The 16,312-nt window shown below is 41.3% G+C and overlaps 1 protein-coding gene across 1 annotated transcript in view; it reads left to right on the forward strand.

Moving 5' to 3' along the window:
* Positions 1–16,312, forward strand: part of LOC134338281 (ephrin type-A receptor 7-like) — a 795,126-nt gene that overhangs the window by 689,408 nt on the left and 89,406 nt on the right. Inside the window, exon 9 of the mRNA XM_063034005.1 lies at positions 4,772–4,827. Within this exon, the coding sequence (XP_062890075.1) occupies positions 4,772–4,827 (56 nt within the window). The remainder of the gene's footprint in view (positions 1–4,771; positions 4,828–16,312) is intronic.

Below are 16,312 nucleotides of genomic sequence, written 5' to 3' on the forward strand. Positions count from 1 at the left end.
TCCTAGATTCTCCCACCATGGGAAACATTTTTCCCACATCTACTCTGGCTGGGCCTTTCAACATTCAAAAGGTTTCAATGAGATTCCCTCTCATCCTTCTAAATTCCAGCAAATACAGACCCAGAGCCATCAAACATTCATCGTATGATAACCCTTTGATTTCTGGAATTATCTTTGTGAACCTCCTCTGTGCCCTCTCCAATGCCAGCACATCTTTTCTAAGATGAGAGCCCAAAACTGTACAGAGTTCTCAAGGTGAGGCCTCAGCATCACATCCCTGCTCTTGTATTCTAAACTTCTTGAAATGAATGCTAACATTGCATTTGCCTTTCTCACCACCGACTCAACGAATTATAAAGAAGTATGAAGATTTCAATAAATTTAATAAGAATAATTATTGCATTTTATTGTTAAATATTAAATAATAAATTTAATAATCATGAAATGACTCTTCATTACCGTGAGTGTGAGAGAATGTTAACCAGTTTCCCACTTTGTAGTTTCTGGATGTAATATTCATGTTCCAAGGGGATCACAGATAATCAAATGAGCTTGAAAGGCATTGGAGATGATACTAAAGTGGTAACTCAGAGAGGAATGGAGGAGGCCCTTGTGAGCTATAAACAGCACCATTCATGATCCAGTTCAGTGAATCACCTGTATGTTCCACTTATCTAATTAGAGCCCTGTTTCAACTGTATCTGTACGCCTGAACCAAGCTCTGAGCACTGCATCCAAGAAAGGATGCATTAGGGCTTATAGTCAGTAGACTGCAAATGAATGTGGCGCAGTGGCCAGTGAACAGAGCTGCTATCTCACAGTTTCAGCAGCCTGGGTTTGAGCCTGAACCCAATCGGGTCCTGTCTCCATGAAGTTCGCGTGCTTTCTCAGTGACTATGTCAGCTTCCTCCAAGGGCGCTGTGTTACCTCCCAATCCCAAAGACGTGTTGTTTGATGGGTTAATTCAGAGCTGCAGTAAATTGATTCAAGTGTTTAGGTGAGAGGTAGATTTAGGGAGGGAGTTGACAGCAATATAGGGACAATGAAATGGCATTAATGTAGGATTAATATAAATGCTTGCTCGATGATTAGGATGGGCATGGTAGGTTGAAGGGCTCGGTTCTGTGCTGTAGAGTCAGATTCGATAATTCTAATGGTACCAAGCAGAAATTATTAAAAGCCAGTAACACGATGTGGCCAAGAAGACGAGCGTGCCTTCAGGGTTCCCGGATTTCGTGGCTCTGGAGGTGGGCAAACTTGAGGTCGGTGCCGCCGCACGAAATCGGTGTGTCGTGGGAGATGGAAGATCGAAAGCAGCAAGCTGTCTACTGGCTGTGTACCCAGAGACCCGAGTTCTTTGGGCACAGGGCTCGGAAGAAGTGAAGCAACAGACTTTTAACATCATAAATCAGCGAGTCGTTTGTAATGTTTCCCCTTTCTCTTATTAGATAGAGAGAGAGAGAGGGAGCCTGTAGTATGTCGAATTACCAGGTGAACAAGTAGTCTTTGGGGTACTTATTGATGCTTTGCTTATTGATGCTTTGCTAAACGCTTGAGTGCTTGGTGGGGGAGTGCGGATGCTTTTTTGCTGGTGGGGAGAGGGTGTTGTTGCTTTGCTGCTGCTTGTGCATGGGAGGGGGGAGCTGGGGGGACTTTGGGGTTCTAACATTTAACTGTCATTCATTCTTTGGGACGCATCTTATTTTGTGGATGTTTGCAAAGAAAAAGAATTTCAAGATGCATATTGAATACATTTCTCTGACATTAAATGTACCTTTGAAAACCTTTGAAACCTTTCAAACATAACTTGGCCTTGGATCCATCCATTTAAGGAAGATTAGAGGTTAGGTTAGTGCTAGTGCTGTTCCACAGGGGCCTATGTTGTGATCAATTCTTTTCATGTTATATGTCAGTGATTTGGATGATGGAATTGATGGCCTTGTTGCAAAGTTTGCAGATAATATGAAGATAGGTGGAGGAGCAAGTAGTTTTGAGGAAGTAGAGAGACTAACGAAGGACTTAGACAGATTAAGAGAATGGCAAAGAAGTGGCAGATGGAAATAGTTTGTTAGCTTAGTCTGAGAGGCATTAATAGCCCTGGGTGTAAAATACACAGCAAAGAGACATAACCTTCTCATTAGGCTCAGCCTATCATGAACCGAAGGTTATGGTTTCTAATCCAAACATGCTGGGAACTTCAACTCTCTCCCTAAAACATGTAAGGCTGTACTAAATCAAAAATTGGATTGATTAATTTTTGTTCAGTGAAACAGTAAAGGTTATGGAACCAAGGTGGGCAAATGGATCTGCCACTAGCTAATGAAATGGCAGATCTGTCTTGAGGAACTGGCAGGCTCATTCCCGTTCCCATGCAACGAAATTTCAATATGCAGGGAGATTGGGAAAATCAGGCTGGTGCTGGACTATAGGATAGAGGATTTCTAGAGTGCCTATGAGATGGCTTTTCAGAGCAGCTCATGGCTGAGCCACTAGAGGATCAGCTATTCTGGACTGGGTGGTGTGCAAAGAACCAGAATTGATTAGAAAGCTTATGGTGAGAGAACCCTGAGGGGACAAGTGATCATAATATGATTGAATTCATCCTGAAATTTGAGAAGGAGAAGCTAAAGGCAGATGTATCAGTATTACAGTGGAGTAAAGGGAATTACAGAGGCATGAGAGAGGAGTTGGCCAGAATTGATTGTAAAAGAACACTTGTAGGGATGATGGAAGAGCACCAATTTCTGGAATTTCTGGAAACAGTTCAAAAGGCACAGGATATATACATCCCAAAGAGGAAAAGTATCCTAAAGGAATGATGATACAACTGTGACTAACGAGAAGTCAAAGCCAACATAAAAGCCAAAAATCAGTGGGAAGTTAGATGATTGGAAACTTTTAAAAACCAACAGAAGGCAACTAAAAAATCATTAAGGATGTGAAGATGGAATATAAATGTAAGCTAGCCAGCAATATTAAAGAGGATACCAAAAGATTCTTCATAAATCTAAAGTGGAAAAGAGAGTCAAGAGCGGATGTCAGACCAATGAAAAGTGATGCTGGAGAGGGAGTAATGGGGGACAAGGAAATGGCAGACAAACTGAATAAGTATTTTGCATCAGTCTTCATTATGGAAGACACTAGCAGTATGGAGAAGTCCCATGTATCATGGGTCATGAAATATGTGAAGTTACCATTACTAGAGAGAAAGTTCTTGGGAACTTCAAAGTTCTGAAGGTAGATAAGTCACCTGGACCAGATGGTGTACACCCCCAGGGTTCTGAAAGAGGTGGCTGAAGAGATAGTGGAGGTATTAGTAGTGATCTTTCAAGTATCTCCAGATTCTGGAATTCAAATATCACTCCACTCTTCAAGAAGGGTTAGAGGCAGAAGAAAGGAAACTATAGGCCAGTTAGTCTGACCTCAGTGTTTGGGAAGATGTTGGAGTCGATTATTAAGAATGAGGTCACAGGGTACTTGGAGGCACAGGATAAAATAGGTTTTAGTCACCCTAACTCTAACCCTCAAGGGAAATATTCTGCCTGACAAATCTGTTGGAGTTCTTTGAAGAAATAACAAGGAGGATAAAGAAAGTACAACTGGTTGATAGTGTTACTTCAATTTTCAGAAGGCCTTTGACAAGGTTCTGCACATGAGGCTGCTTAACAAGCTACAAGCCAAAGATCCACGCATGGATAATGCAACAGCAGATTGGCAGGAGGCAAAGTGTGGAAATAAAAGGAGCCTTTTCTGGTTGGCTGCCTGTGATTGGTGCTGTTCTACAGGGATCTGTGTTGGGACCAATTCTTTTCATGTTATATGTCAATAATTTGGGTGATGGAAATGACGGCTTTGTTGTAAAGTTTGCAGACGATATGAAGATAGGTGGAGGAGCAGGTAGTTTTGAGGAAGTAGAGAGGCTACCAAAGGACTTAGACAATTAAGAGAATGGGCAAAGAAGTGGAAGATGGAAAACAGTGTTGGGAAGTGCATGCTCATGCACTTTGGTAGAAGAAATAAAAGGGTTGACTATTTTCTAAATATAAAGAGAAAATACAAAAAGCTGAGGTGCAAGAGGACTTGAAGGCCCTTGTGCAGGATTCCCTAAAGATTAATTTGCGGGTTGAGTCAGTGGTGAGGAAGGCAAATGTGATGTGATTCATTTCAAGAGGATGAGAATAACGTAATGTTGAGTCTTTATGAAGCTCAGGGGAGGCCTCAATTGGAGTATTGTGAGCACTTTTGGGCCCGTTATCTTAGAAAGGATGTGCTGAAACAGGAGCGGGTTCAAAGGAGGCTCATGAAAATGATTCCATGATTGAATGGCTTATCATATGAAGAGCGTTTGATGGCTCTGAGTCTGTATTCACTAGAATTCAGAAAAATGAGGGGCGACCTCATTGAAACCTATTGAATGGTACAGTGCCTTTATAGAGTGGATGTGGAGAGGATGTTTCCTGTGGTGGGAGCACATCCTTTTGGAATGGAGGTGAGGAGCAATTTCTTTAGCCAGAGAGTGGTGAATCTGTGGAATTCTTTGCCACAGGTTGATAGATTCTTGATTAGTCAGGGCATGAAGGGAGAAGGCAGGAGATTGGGGCTGAGAGGAAATTTGGATCAGCCATAATGAAATCATGAAGCAGACTCAATGGGCCAAATGGCCTAATTCTGTTCATATATCTTTTGGTTTCATTGTCTAAAAATAAATTGTCTGGAAACTCGTCCATAATCAGTAACACTTAACATGAACTGTGAAATTCATCTCTTTCAGGCATTGTGGGTACAGCAAGGCCAGTCAAGATGGAGATGAAGAGCTTTATTTCCACTGTAAGTAACGTTATGTAAACATTCAGAGTCATGCACACTGTGTTTTACAATCTTAATATTGTTTTGATAATGTGTTTCCCAGGATAGGAATTTCTGTGTGCTTTGGATACTGTTGCTTCTTCTGAAGTGTGTTATCTGGGTGGGCCTGTAATGAAGAGCTCCAGACTGCATTGCATTAACAACTTCATAGCTCCAGGAGCCATGGTTTCTGTACATGAACCACAGAGAGGGCATTCATACAACTAAATGCAATAGATGTTGGAGATTATCTGAGCCAGTGGTAGACCTATTTATGTGCTCAGTCTTCATGTTCTTCAAACATTTGGGTGTTTTTGTCTGCTTTCTTTTACAATCTGCAACTTCTTATTCTTAATTCTTGATAATTGTGAAACAATTCTTGGGAATATGTTTTCACCTGGATTACAGATATTTAGTTGTAATTATGAGGAATGGATGCTTGATAAAATAGATTCTGTGACAGTCCTTCCCCAGTTCCTTCTCTCTCAGTTTAATGCATGCAACCTTTGTGCAGTGCCAGATATCAAACACATTGATCTTGAAATTACATGAACGTTGCAGCATATATTGACATGAATAGTTTGTGGTGTTCTTTACCTGTCCGAAGTGCCTTTAATGTCTAACCCATCAGCTTATTCTTCCATTTCTTCTTGGATTACTTTTTTCTGGGTTCACTTTGGAAGAGCTGGTAATTTGTTTCGTTAGCTCTTTGGTTATGGGTTTCACATTCTTAACAATCTGTGTGCAGCTTTCTCCTGCATTCTTTTTTTGGAATTATAATTGCTAATTTTAAAACGATGTCCCTTTGTTTTGGATAATCTGAAAAAAGTAAGAACCTCCTCTTCATAATCAATAAGATCTGATCATCCCTTTAACTTTTATATTGTAGATGAAAGACCCCAATTCTTCAATCTTACTTAATAGATATAGAAGTATAAAATTGAAGTTGCTCTTCCATTCATCTCTTCTCCTTCCCCACTCTTCACCACTGAGTCCTGGAACCAAGAATAAAGGGTGTCAATCATAAAGGAGTAAAGCTGAGTCAGAGACGTATTCCAGTGGTGAATAGAGAGATGGTCATTATTCTAGCCTATCCTGAAACACAAAGGAGAAAGAAATTAGAATTATTCTAACCCTACCCTAAGCACAAGAAGGTACATGAAATGATTTAATTTTGTGAGTTATTGCTCACCATTAAGGCCCCCACCACCCAGGACGTGCCCTCTTCTCAGTGTTACCATCACAAGCCTGAAGGCAGACACAATAATCCAGGAACAGCTTCTTCCCCACTGCCCTCCGATTTCTAAATGGACATTGAATCCGTGAGCATTACCTCACTACTTCTTTAAAATTTCCCTTTTTGCACGACTTATTTAATTAAACAATTTAATATGCATATATATACTTACTGTAATTCACTTGTATTGCATTGTACCGCTGCTGCAAAGTTAACACATTTCACAACATATGCTGGTGACACTAAATCTGATTCTGATTAGTCTGAAGTTGAAGCATGAGAGATCTTCCAATGGTCACTTTCACTCCGGCATCTGACAAGATGCAGTAAGGCCTCAGTGTAGAGATCTCAAATGTCTGAACTAAAACCAACCATAGCAAAAATGGGTATTGTAGCAGAGTGATTCAGGGTTATATTTCATCTTTTGTTAGATCTTTCAGAGTTGTATAAAATCCCTCACCTCGACACATTCAGTTCCACCTACTTTAGCACACTGTAATGCAAAGGCTCAAATAAGCAACTGATCAGCTCTTATACTGTTCATACCAGTAATCAAAGATAAAGTCTGATAATCTGTGAATATTTCCATTGGCTGGATATTCAGTAATCAGAGGTCAACGATTTAAGATATTCACAAATTATATCCAAAAGAGAACGAGAAATAACTCTTTTTTTTACATATAATTAGATATTATATTCTAGAATGTGCTTTATAAAATGTCAGCAAAAGAAGATTCAGAAACGAATTTCCAAAGGGGTATGCTTGTATATTTGCAGAGGAGATATTTTCAGTGCAGTAGGACTAATTGGATAACTCTTCCAACCAGCTGAAACTGAAATGGTCGGGGTACCTTCCTCCTCTGCTGTAACATTCTTTGGTTCTGTTGCAAAATGCTGAATAAAACTATTCAAAAAGACACATCATTCAGTAGTTGGTATTTGAAGAAATACTATTTCTGTTAGGACTGATGGAAAGTGGAATTTAAATGACCTGCCAGTTGTAAGTGGCATAACCAGTAGGAACACAATGCTTAGAATGACAGAGGTCAGGAATATAATTGGTGGTATTAAGAGTGAAGAAAATGCAAGACGATATGGTACTTCCAATTTGATTTTGTTTTTAAAAAATAACTTTATTTGTCATCAACACGTAAGGTGACATGCACTTTTTTTGCATCAAATCAAACTAGCACGGGTTTTGCTTGGCAGCCTGTAAGTGTCACCACACGTCCGGCACCAACACAGCATACCCACAGCTCACTAATCCTAACCTGTATGTCTTTGGACTGGGCAAAGAAACCGGAACATTTCGGAGGAAGCCCATGTGGCAAAAGGGAAAACGTACAAATTCCTTACAGATAATGGCAGGAATCGACCCCGTTCTTACAGCTGCCTGCGATAAAGCATTGCACTAACCGATCTGCCACTGTGCCGCCCCTTAACCTGATGGGGAGTGATCTGCTTAGATTGTATTTTCATTGCTGACAGTGGAATCGGCCTCTAGCTGTATTAGAAGTGTAAAATATGTCAAGTCATGACAAGTTTTCAACTGCCTTATCCCATTCCACTAATTGATATTTTCCCCAATTACTGGTCCAAAGGATGTCGACAATCAGAATGTTTTCTGGCATCTTGATCAAGCTGAGAAGATAATTTCATATTATCCTTGCGTGGATGGAAATTTTTTACAGAGATCATCACCTCAGTTAGATCTCTAGCTGCCATTTTCGTTTCAAGTTGCAACTCATGTTGAGGACTAAAATGCAGGAACTTAAACTGTGAACATTATATCTTAACAAGGTCTGAAGCACATTGTCAGCTCCAGTTTCTGGAAAAAATAGGTATTGGGAAGATGTAATATAGAAACACGGAAGCTGCCTGATAGGGGGAGAGGCTGAGGGGGAGGAGACTTTTTGTTTGATCTATGAAGATTAAGAGGATATATGGATGTATTAATAATGATACAGGAAGCCGAGATCATTATAGATGAGACTTTCAATGAGGTGGTCGCACACAAGGCCCAGGCTTCAGACAGGAACAGTAAGGGGATGAGGTAGTTAGTGCAGGCTTCCCATGTGGCCGTTCCCCAAACTAATAGCTATATCCCTTGAGGGCTATGATCTTTCAGGGGCTAACAGCCGTTGTCGGGTCTTTGGCACTGAAACCACCTCTGAGGCTCAGGGGGAAAGAGAGCAGTCAGAAATAGTGATACTGCTGGAGGATTTGACAATGAGGGGGGACAAGCATGAGATTCTGTGGCCAGGGTGGTACATTGCCTCCTGGATGCCAGGGTCAGGAATATCGAGTCAAGTCTAGTCATGTTTATGGTCATTTAACTATATACATGTAGAAAACGTATATAATCATATGACGTATAGAGAAACGAGACAATGTTTCTCTGAGCCAGTATGTAATGCACAGTAGCACACTGTAACTTATGAAGGTAAGGATAAAGTCTACAGATGAATCACACATAAATAACAAACTAAAATGCATTAATATTAAATATTTTAAGGTTCGGAACAGATTAACCAGTTTTCAAATGTGATGCGGCAGAGAGCACAGAAGCCTAATGGCCCGAGGGAAGAACCTGTTTCCCATCCTGACAGTGTTTGTTTTCATGCATCATTGTCTCCTGCCTGATGGTAGAACGTTAAAGAGGATGGGTGGAATCATTAGTAACACTAAGGACTCTGTGTATGCAGGGATCCTGATAAATGTCCCCATTGGAGGGTAGGGAGACCCCTTATGATATTCTCATCTGTCCTCACAGTCCTTTGTAGGGACTTCCAGTCCGATACTTGGCTGCTCCCATACAAGATGGAGATGCAACTGCTTCAATCTTCTTTGGAAGTGGAGGTGCTGTTGTGCTTTCCTGGTCAAGGAGTTGATATTAAGGAACCAGGTGAGGCCATCTGTGATATGACCTCCCAGGAACTTGGTGCACTTACCTCTCACTACGAAGGAGCCATATAACCATGTAACCATATAACAATTACTGCACGGAAACAGGCCATCTCGGCCCTTCTATTCGGTGCCGAACTCTTACTCTCACCTAGTCCCACCGACCTGCACTCAGCTCATAACACTCCTTTCTTTTCCTGTCCATATATCTATCCAACTTAACTTTAAATGACAACATCGAACCTGCCTCAACCACTTCTGCTGGAAGCTCGTTCCACACAGCTACCACTCTCTGAGTAAAGAAGTTCCCCCTCATGTTACCCCTAAACTTTTGCCCTTTAACCCTCAACTCATGTCCTCTTGTTTGAATCTCCCCCACTCTCAATAGAAAAAGCCTGTCCACGTCAACTCTATCTATTCCCCTCATAATTTTAAATACCTCTATCAAATCCCCCCTCAACCTTCTACACTCCAAAGAATAAAGACCCAACTTGTTCAACCTTTCTCTGTAACTTAGGAGATGAAACCCAGGCAACATTCTAGTAAATTTCCTCTGTACTTTCTCAATTTTATTAACATCTTTCCTATAATTTGGTGACCAGAACTGTACACAATACTCCAAATTTGGCCTTACCAATGCCTTATACAATTTCAACATTACATCCCGACTCCGATACTCAATGCTCTGATTAATAAAGGCCAGCATACCAAAAGCTTTCTTCACCACCCTATCCACATGAGATTCCACCTTCAGGGAACTATGCACCATTATTGCAACACACATCAAAGTTGCTGGTGAATGCAGACGGCCAGGCAGCATCTCTAGGAAGAGGTACAGTCAACGTTTCCTCTTCCGTACCTCTTCCTAGAGATGTTGCCTGGCCTGCTGTGTTCACCAGCAACTTTGATGTGTGTTGCTTGAATTTCCAGCATCTGCAGAATTCCTCGTGGTTATGCACCATTATTCCTAGATCCCTCTGTTCTACTGCATTCTTCAATTTACCATGTATGTCCTATTTTGATTAGTCCTACCAAAATGTAGCACCTCACATTTATCAGCATTAAACTCCATCTGCCATCTTTGAGCCCACTCTTCTAACTGGTCTAAATCTCTCTGCAAGCATTGAAAACCTACTTCATTATCCACAACTCCACCTATCTTAGTATCATCTGCATACTTACTAATCCAATTTACCACCCCATCATCCAGATCATTAATATATATGACAAACAACACTGGACCCAGTACAGATCCCTGAGGCACACCACTAGACATCGTCCTCCAATCTGACACACAGTTATCCACCACTACTCTCTGCCATCTCCCATCCAACCACTGCTGAATCCATTTCACTACTTTGATATTAATACCTAACGATTGAACCTTCCTAACTAACCTTCCACGTGGAACCTTGTCAAAGTTCCAGAGGGGGATGGTTCATCTGCACCTTCCTGAAGTTCACAATTGTCTTCTTCACATTCTGGCAAAGGTTGTTCTTCTCACACCAATCCACCAGCCGCTCCACTTCCTCTCTGTACTCCATCTCCTCATTGTTGTTGATGAGGCCAACCACTGTTGTGTCGTGTTGTCATCCACAAACTTGACAACACGGTTTGAGCTGAGTCCTGCAACACAGTCATGGATCAGCAGTGTGAGCAGCTGAAGAAAATTTTCAGGGAGAGTGCAACCAGCCAGAGGTCATTGTGCACCTTGGTCTAAATGAAATCGTAGGTAGAACAAGGGATGAGATTCTGCAGAATGAGTATAGAGAGTTAGGTAAGTAGTTGGGAAGTAGGACCTTGAGGCTCGTTAGCTCCAGCAAGGATAGGATGGATGACTGAGAGGCTGGTGCAGGGGACAATGATTCAGGTTTTAGGACTTATGGGATTTTCTTTGGGTTAGCGGTGAGGGCTGCAAAGGGATGAGTTGCCCTTGAACCATTTTTGCCGTGAAATTTGCTGTTTGTGGCATATATAATATGAATAATCAGTCGCCCCTTCATCAGGAAAGGAAGGGGCAGAAGATGCCAGAATTAGAATGTGGAGAAAAAGCTAAAAGGTGACAGGTGAAGTCAGATGGGTGGGAGAAGTGGGGTGAAGTAAAAAGTTGGACAGTGATAGGTAGAAAAGGCAAAGGGCTGAAGAAGAAGGAATCTGGAAGGAGAGGAGAGTCAACCACGGGACGAAGAGAAGGAGGTGAGGTACCAGGGGAGGTGATAGGTGAAGAGAAAAGGTAGGAGTTCAGAGTGGGGAATAGAAGAAGAGGGAAGGGGAGGGAGAAAAATACTGAAAGGAGAAATCAATGTTCATGCCATCAGAAAAAATAAAGGTACAGGATCCTCAGGACCCACATCACAATGTTTAGGAACAGTTGTTACCCCTCAACCATCAGGCTGTTGAATCAGAGGGGATAACTTCACTCAGCCCACCATTGAACTGTTCCCACAACTCACTTTCAACAATTCCATCTCATGTTCTCGATATTCATTGCTTATCTATTTAATGCTATTTCTTTTTGTATTTGCACAGTCTGTTGTCTTTTGCACATTGATTGTTTGTCCATCCTGTTGGGTGCGGTCTTCCACTGATTGTATCATGTTTCTTAGATTTACTATGTATGCCCGCAAGAACACCACGTATGCACCTCATATGGTGACATGTGTGTACTTTGATAATAAATTTACTTAGAACTTTGAAAAAATTTAAAAGGGTTTTGCCAGGACTAGAATGCTTGAGTTATAGTGAGAGGTCTTTATTCTTTGAAATGGAGGAGATTGGGGGTGACCTTAAAACATATTTAGAAGCACAGACAAGGTGGATAGTAGCAGTCTTTTACCCAGGGTAGGAGAGTCCAAAACCAGCAGGCATAGAGGGTGAGAGAGGAAAGATTAAATGGAGATACAGGGTTAATGGTAAGGCACTGAGGAGTGCAGTGGAACAGAGGGATCTGGGAATACAGATACAAAATTCCCCAAAAGTGGCGTCACAGGTAGATAGGGTCGTAAAGAGAGCTTTTGGTACATTGGCCCTTATTAATCAAAGTATTGAGTATAAGAGCTGGAATGTTATGATGAGGTTGTATAAGGCATTGGTGAGGCCGAATCTGGAGTATTGTGTTCAGTTTTGGTCACCAAATTATAAGAAGGATATAAATAAGGTTGAAAGAGTGCAGAGAAGGTTTACAAGGATGTTGCCGGGACTTGAGAAACTCAGTTACAGAGAAAGGTTGAATAGGTTAGGACTTTATTCCCTGGAGCGTAGAAGAATGAGGGGAGATTTGATAGAGGTATATAAAATTATGATGGGTATTCATAGAGTGAATGCAAGCAGGCTTTTTCCGCTGAGGCAAGGAGAGAAAAAAACCAGAGGACATGGGTTAAGGGTGAGGGGGGATAAGTTTAAAGGGAACATTAGTGGGGGCTTCTTCACACAGAGAGTGGTGGGAGTATGGAATGAGCTGCCAGATGAGGTGGTAAATGCGGGTTCTTTTTTAACATTTAAGAATAAATTGGACAGATACATGGATGGGAGGTGTATGGAGGGATATGGTCTGTGTGCAGGTCAGTGGGACTAGGCAGAAAATGGTTCAGCACAGCCAAGAAGGGCCAAAAGGCCTGTTTCTGTGCTGTAGTTTCTATGGTTCTATGGAGATCCGAGGGCAACAGTTTCACACAGAATGGGGGGTGAGGGGGAGTATATGAAAAGAGCTATGACAGGAAGTGGTTGAGGTAGGTCCAATAGTATCATTTAAGGAGAACCTATATAAGTACATGGAGGAATGAGGCTTCGGGGGATATGGGCCAAACACAGGAAATTATGGTTCTGTAGTCTGCATGGACTTTATAGACCGAAGAGCATGTATCTGTGTTGAATTACCTGATGAGTCTATGTGAATGAAGATTTGAAAATCACAGAAGGATGTAACTAGCAGCCGAATGCTTTGTGTAGTTAAATGATAGTGAAGACAGAATTAATGTCAGAAATTTCAGACTAAGAGCAACAGAAAACGTGACACCGAGAGTTGTAGAGCTCTACAATTAGTTGGTTTTAATGTTGAGGGAGATACAGTTAATATTCCAGATTAGATTGGATGGAAGAGATAAGGTGATGGAATGGATTTATAATTGAGACAATCTATTCATGTTACATACTAACTGGGAAAAGTGGTGTGCCTTTTCAAATCCAATGTCTTCAGTGCTGCTGGATTATCGTTTGTGTGCTGATTACAGTAAAAATGAAGCCATGACCAACAATGAAAATTTAAACAAAATACATACAGGAACTGTTATAAATTGTAAACTTCCCAACTGGAATGTCAGGGAAAGTGTTGTATTGCAATGTCTAATGGTAACGTCATTGTGTCTGGTATAAGATTTCAGAGTATTGATCACCATCTCGGCAATATTGATTTGGCTTTGTAGACCTTATGAGAAGGTATTAAGAGAGCATTTGCAGGTGAATAGTCTGGGTAATCCTAAAGTACATACTTAGAGACAAGGAAGAGATCTTACACACTTGATTTGAAATAGATAGTTAAATCCAGGCTTAGCATTGATCATAGCTGCAATTTATTCTTTCTCTCTGACGTTCATCCATGCATTCCACTTTTGCTTCATTACATCATTTCTGTGCTATTGTTTCTGCCTACACATTGTGTTGGTACCTTTTTATCTGTTTGTCTATCTTTGTCTCTTTATTTAATTTGTGCTTGTCTCCCAATTACTCTGCCTCTCTCTTGTTAACACCTTCTGAGTTCCAAATTAATGTGAACACCTGCAAAACTATTTATTCTTTCTACGCAGTTTTTTAAAAGAAGCCAGAGCAGTTTGTGCATTGTCTTGTTGAGAAAGTGAAAGTTATTAACCTTAAATGCTACCGGTCTCATAGGAACACCGACATGATTTGTCAATCCATAGTATTGAATGGTGAAGATGGAGCACTGTTTAATCTGCCATGTTGCATTAAATGTCTCACGATTAATTAGTGACCAGTTGTTGAGAGATATTACTGTAAATAACAGGACAGCTATGTGACGATTTTTGTAGTAGAAGTGCTAGAACTCAGCAGGTCAGGCAGCATCGATGGAGGAGAATAAATAATCAACATTTCAGTCCAAGGTCCTTCATTAGGATTGGAAAGGAAGGGAGCAGAAGCTAGAATAATGAGGTGGTGGGAGAGAGGGAGGGCAGGCTGGCAGGTAGTAGGAGTCCAAGTGAGGGGGAAGGTGGGCAGGTGGGGGATGATGTAAAATCTGGGAGATGATAGATGGGAGAGGTAAAGGGCTGGGGAAGACGGAAAGAACAGGGAACCATGGAATAAAGAGAAGGGTGTGGGGAACCACAGCAAGGTGATGGACAGTAGGTCAGTTTACCTCGTGTCAGTTGTGGGGACAATGACAGAATCTACCATTAAGAACATGGTAACAAGGCATAAGAGGTTTTTTGTCAAGGGATACATGCAGTGCCGAGAAGACCGGATGCAAATGCTGGAACCTAGAGCAACACAAGGGGTGCTGGAGGATCTCAACAGATCAGGCGGCATCGATGGAGGGAAATGGACATTTGACATTTTGGGGTCAAGGCCCTTCACCTGGACATGTAATCCTAAGGATCATGTACAGTTTTAATTATAGTTAAGGAGGAATATACCTGTATTAGAGGCAAATCAGAGGTTCCTGGGAAGAAGAACTTGTATGGAAAAGTTCAGCAGCTTACATCTGTGCTCATTACAATTTAGAACAATGAGAGATTCATAAGGAATCATATGTATCTTACGAAAACGTAGGTTCCGGCAAAACTTGTCATAACAGATGCTGGAAGGACGCTTCCTCTTTTAATGGGAATTAAGAATCAGGGCCTGTAATGAGGGATCACCCATTTAAACCGAAATGATGATAGTTTAGTGCACGTCGAATGAGTTGTGGAGATTGAACCACTGGATGGATTCAAGTTTGAAGTGGAGCAGTTAGAGGTTATGGGGAATAGCAAGATAACACAGCTGAAACCAAGACCAGGTCAGATGTCATCTTATTAACATTGGAACAGGATAGAATGGCTAGATGGTCTCCAACTGCTTCTCTTTATTGTATATTCTTATATTCCCATGGAAAATCATTGCCTAGATATTCTGATACAAAACCCTGGTTTTGCTTTTGTTACTTTGTAATTGGATGCTTTTTCTCTCCTCAAATGAAATAAGTAAGATTGCAATTATTACTGGAAGCTTCAGTAACTCAACCAGGCAGATTGTGGTGTGCATCCAGCTTGCTTTCCTGATGAAATTTGCATGCCAATCTCATACAGGACTCTGTAACTCCCCGTGTAATTCACCTTCTCCGATAACGTTCCCCAAACTAGTACGTGAATCAGTTACTAACAATTCCACCCACTGCCCCTCCTTCCCTCCTACTTATGTACAACTCTCGAACTCAGTTCATGGTGCTTAGGGTCAGCTATCAGCATGCATTAAACATTGAATGCGTAGGGATAAATAATCCATTTTAGAATGGTGAACAGCAATTTGTGGATTACTACTGGAGTAAGTGCTTGCTCCTGAGCTGTTTGCAATTCATATCAATGCTTGGGTTAGGAGCCAGAGTAAGTTTACTAACAATGCAGAACTTGGGAGTGGAAATAAACAGTGAGATACACAGCAAGGGTGTGTGCCTTCAGGCTCCTGTACCTCCTCTCTGATAACAGCAATGAAAAGAGGGTACGTCCTGGTGTATAGTATAATTAGGAAGCTGTTGCTCTGCTTGCAATATTCTGCGGAGTTTTGATCATCCTACCAGGTAATATGTGTTGCCTTCAAAAAGGATTGCAACAGATGTTCACTGGATTGATTTCTGGAAGGGAAGAGCCTTACAAAGGATGAAAATAAATAGAATGGCCTTCTATTCTCTGGAATTAGAAGAATGATGGGTGAACTGTTTGTAAGGTGTAAACTTACCAGAGACTGTGATAGGAAGGGGAATTGTAATCTTCTCTCTCTGAAACAACTATGCATCAATTCAGGATAATGGGTTACCCTGAATTAAAGCAACTAACGGAGATTAAAGCAAGGAGCAATGTTGAGGACTGTTGATCCTATTCCAGTATGCTGTGCAAAGTTGGCCACATTGCATTTTAAAGGATATGGACATGGGGGTGGGGGAGGGTGGGGGAAGCAGGAGAAAGACAATATAAAGTTAGATATCATCCATCATTTTGTTAGCTGGTATAGGAAATTCCAAAGTTTTTTTATGTTCTGCTTCTGCTGCAATGTCTTGCATTTTGGGTGGTATGGTAGGGCAGCTAGTAGAATTGCTACCTCACGGCTCCAGGGATT

The sequence above is a fragment of the Mobula hypostoma genome, chromosome 26 (assembly GCF_963921235.1).
Source record: "Mobula hypostoma chromosome 26, sMobHyp1.1, whole genome shotgun sequence".
Lineage (NCBI taxonomy): Eukaryota > Metazoa > Chordata > Chondrichthyes > Myliobatiformes > Myliobatidae > Mobula > Mobula hypostoma.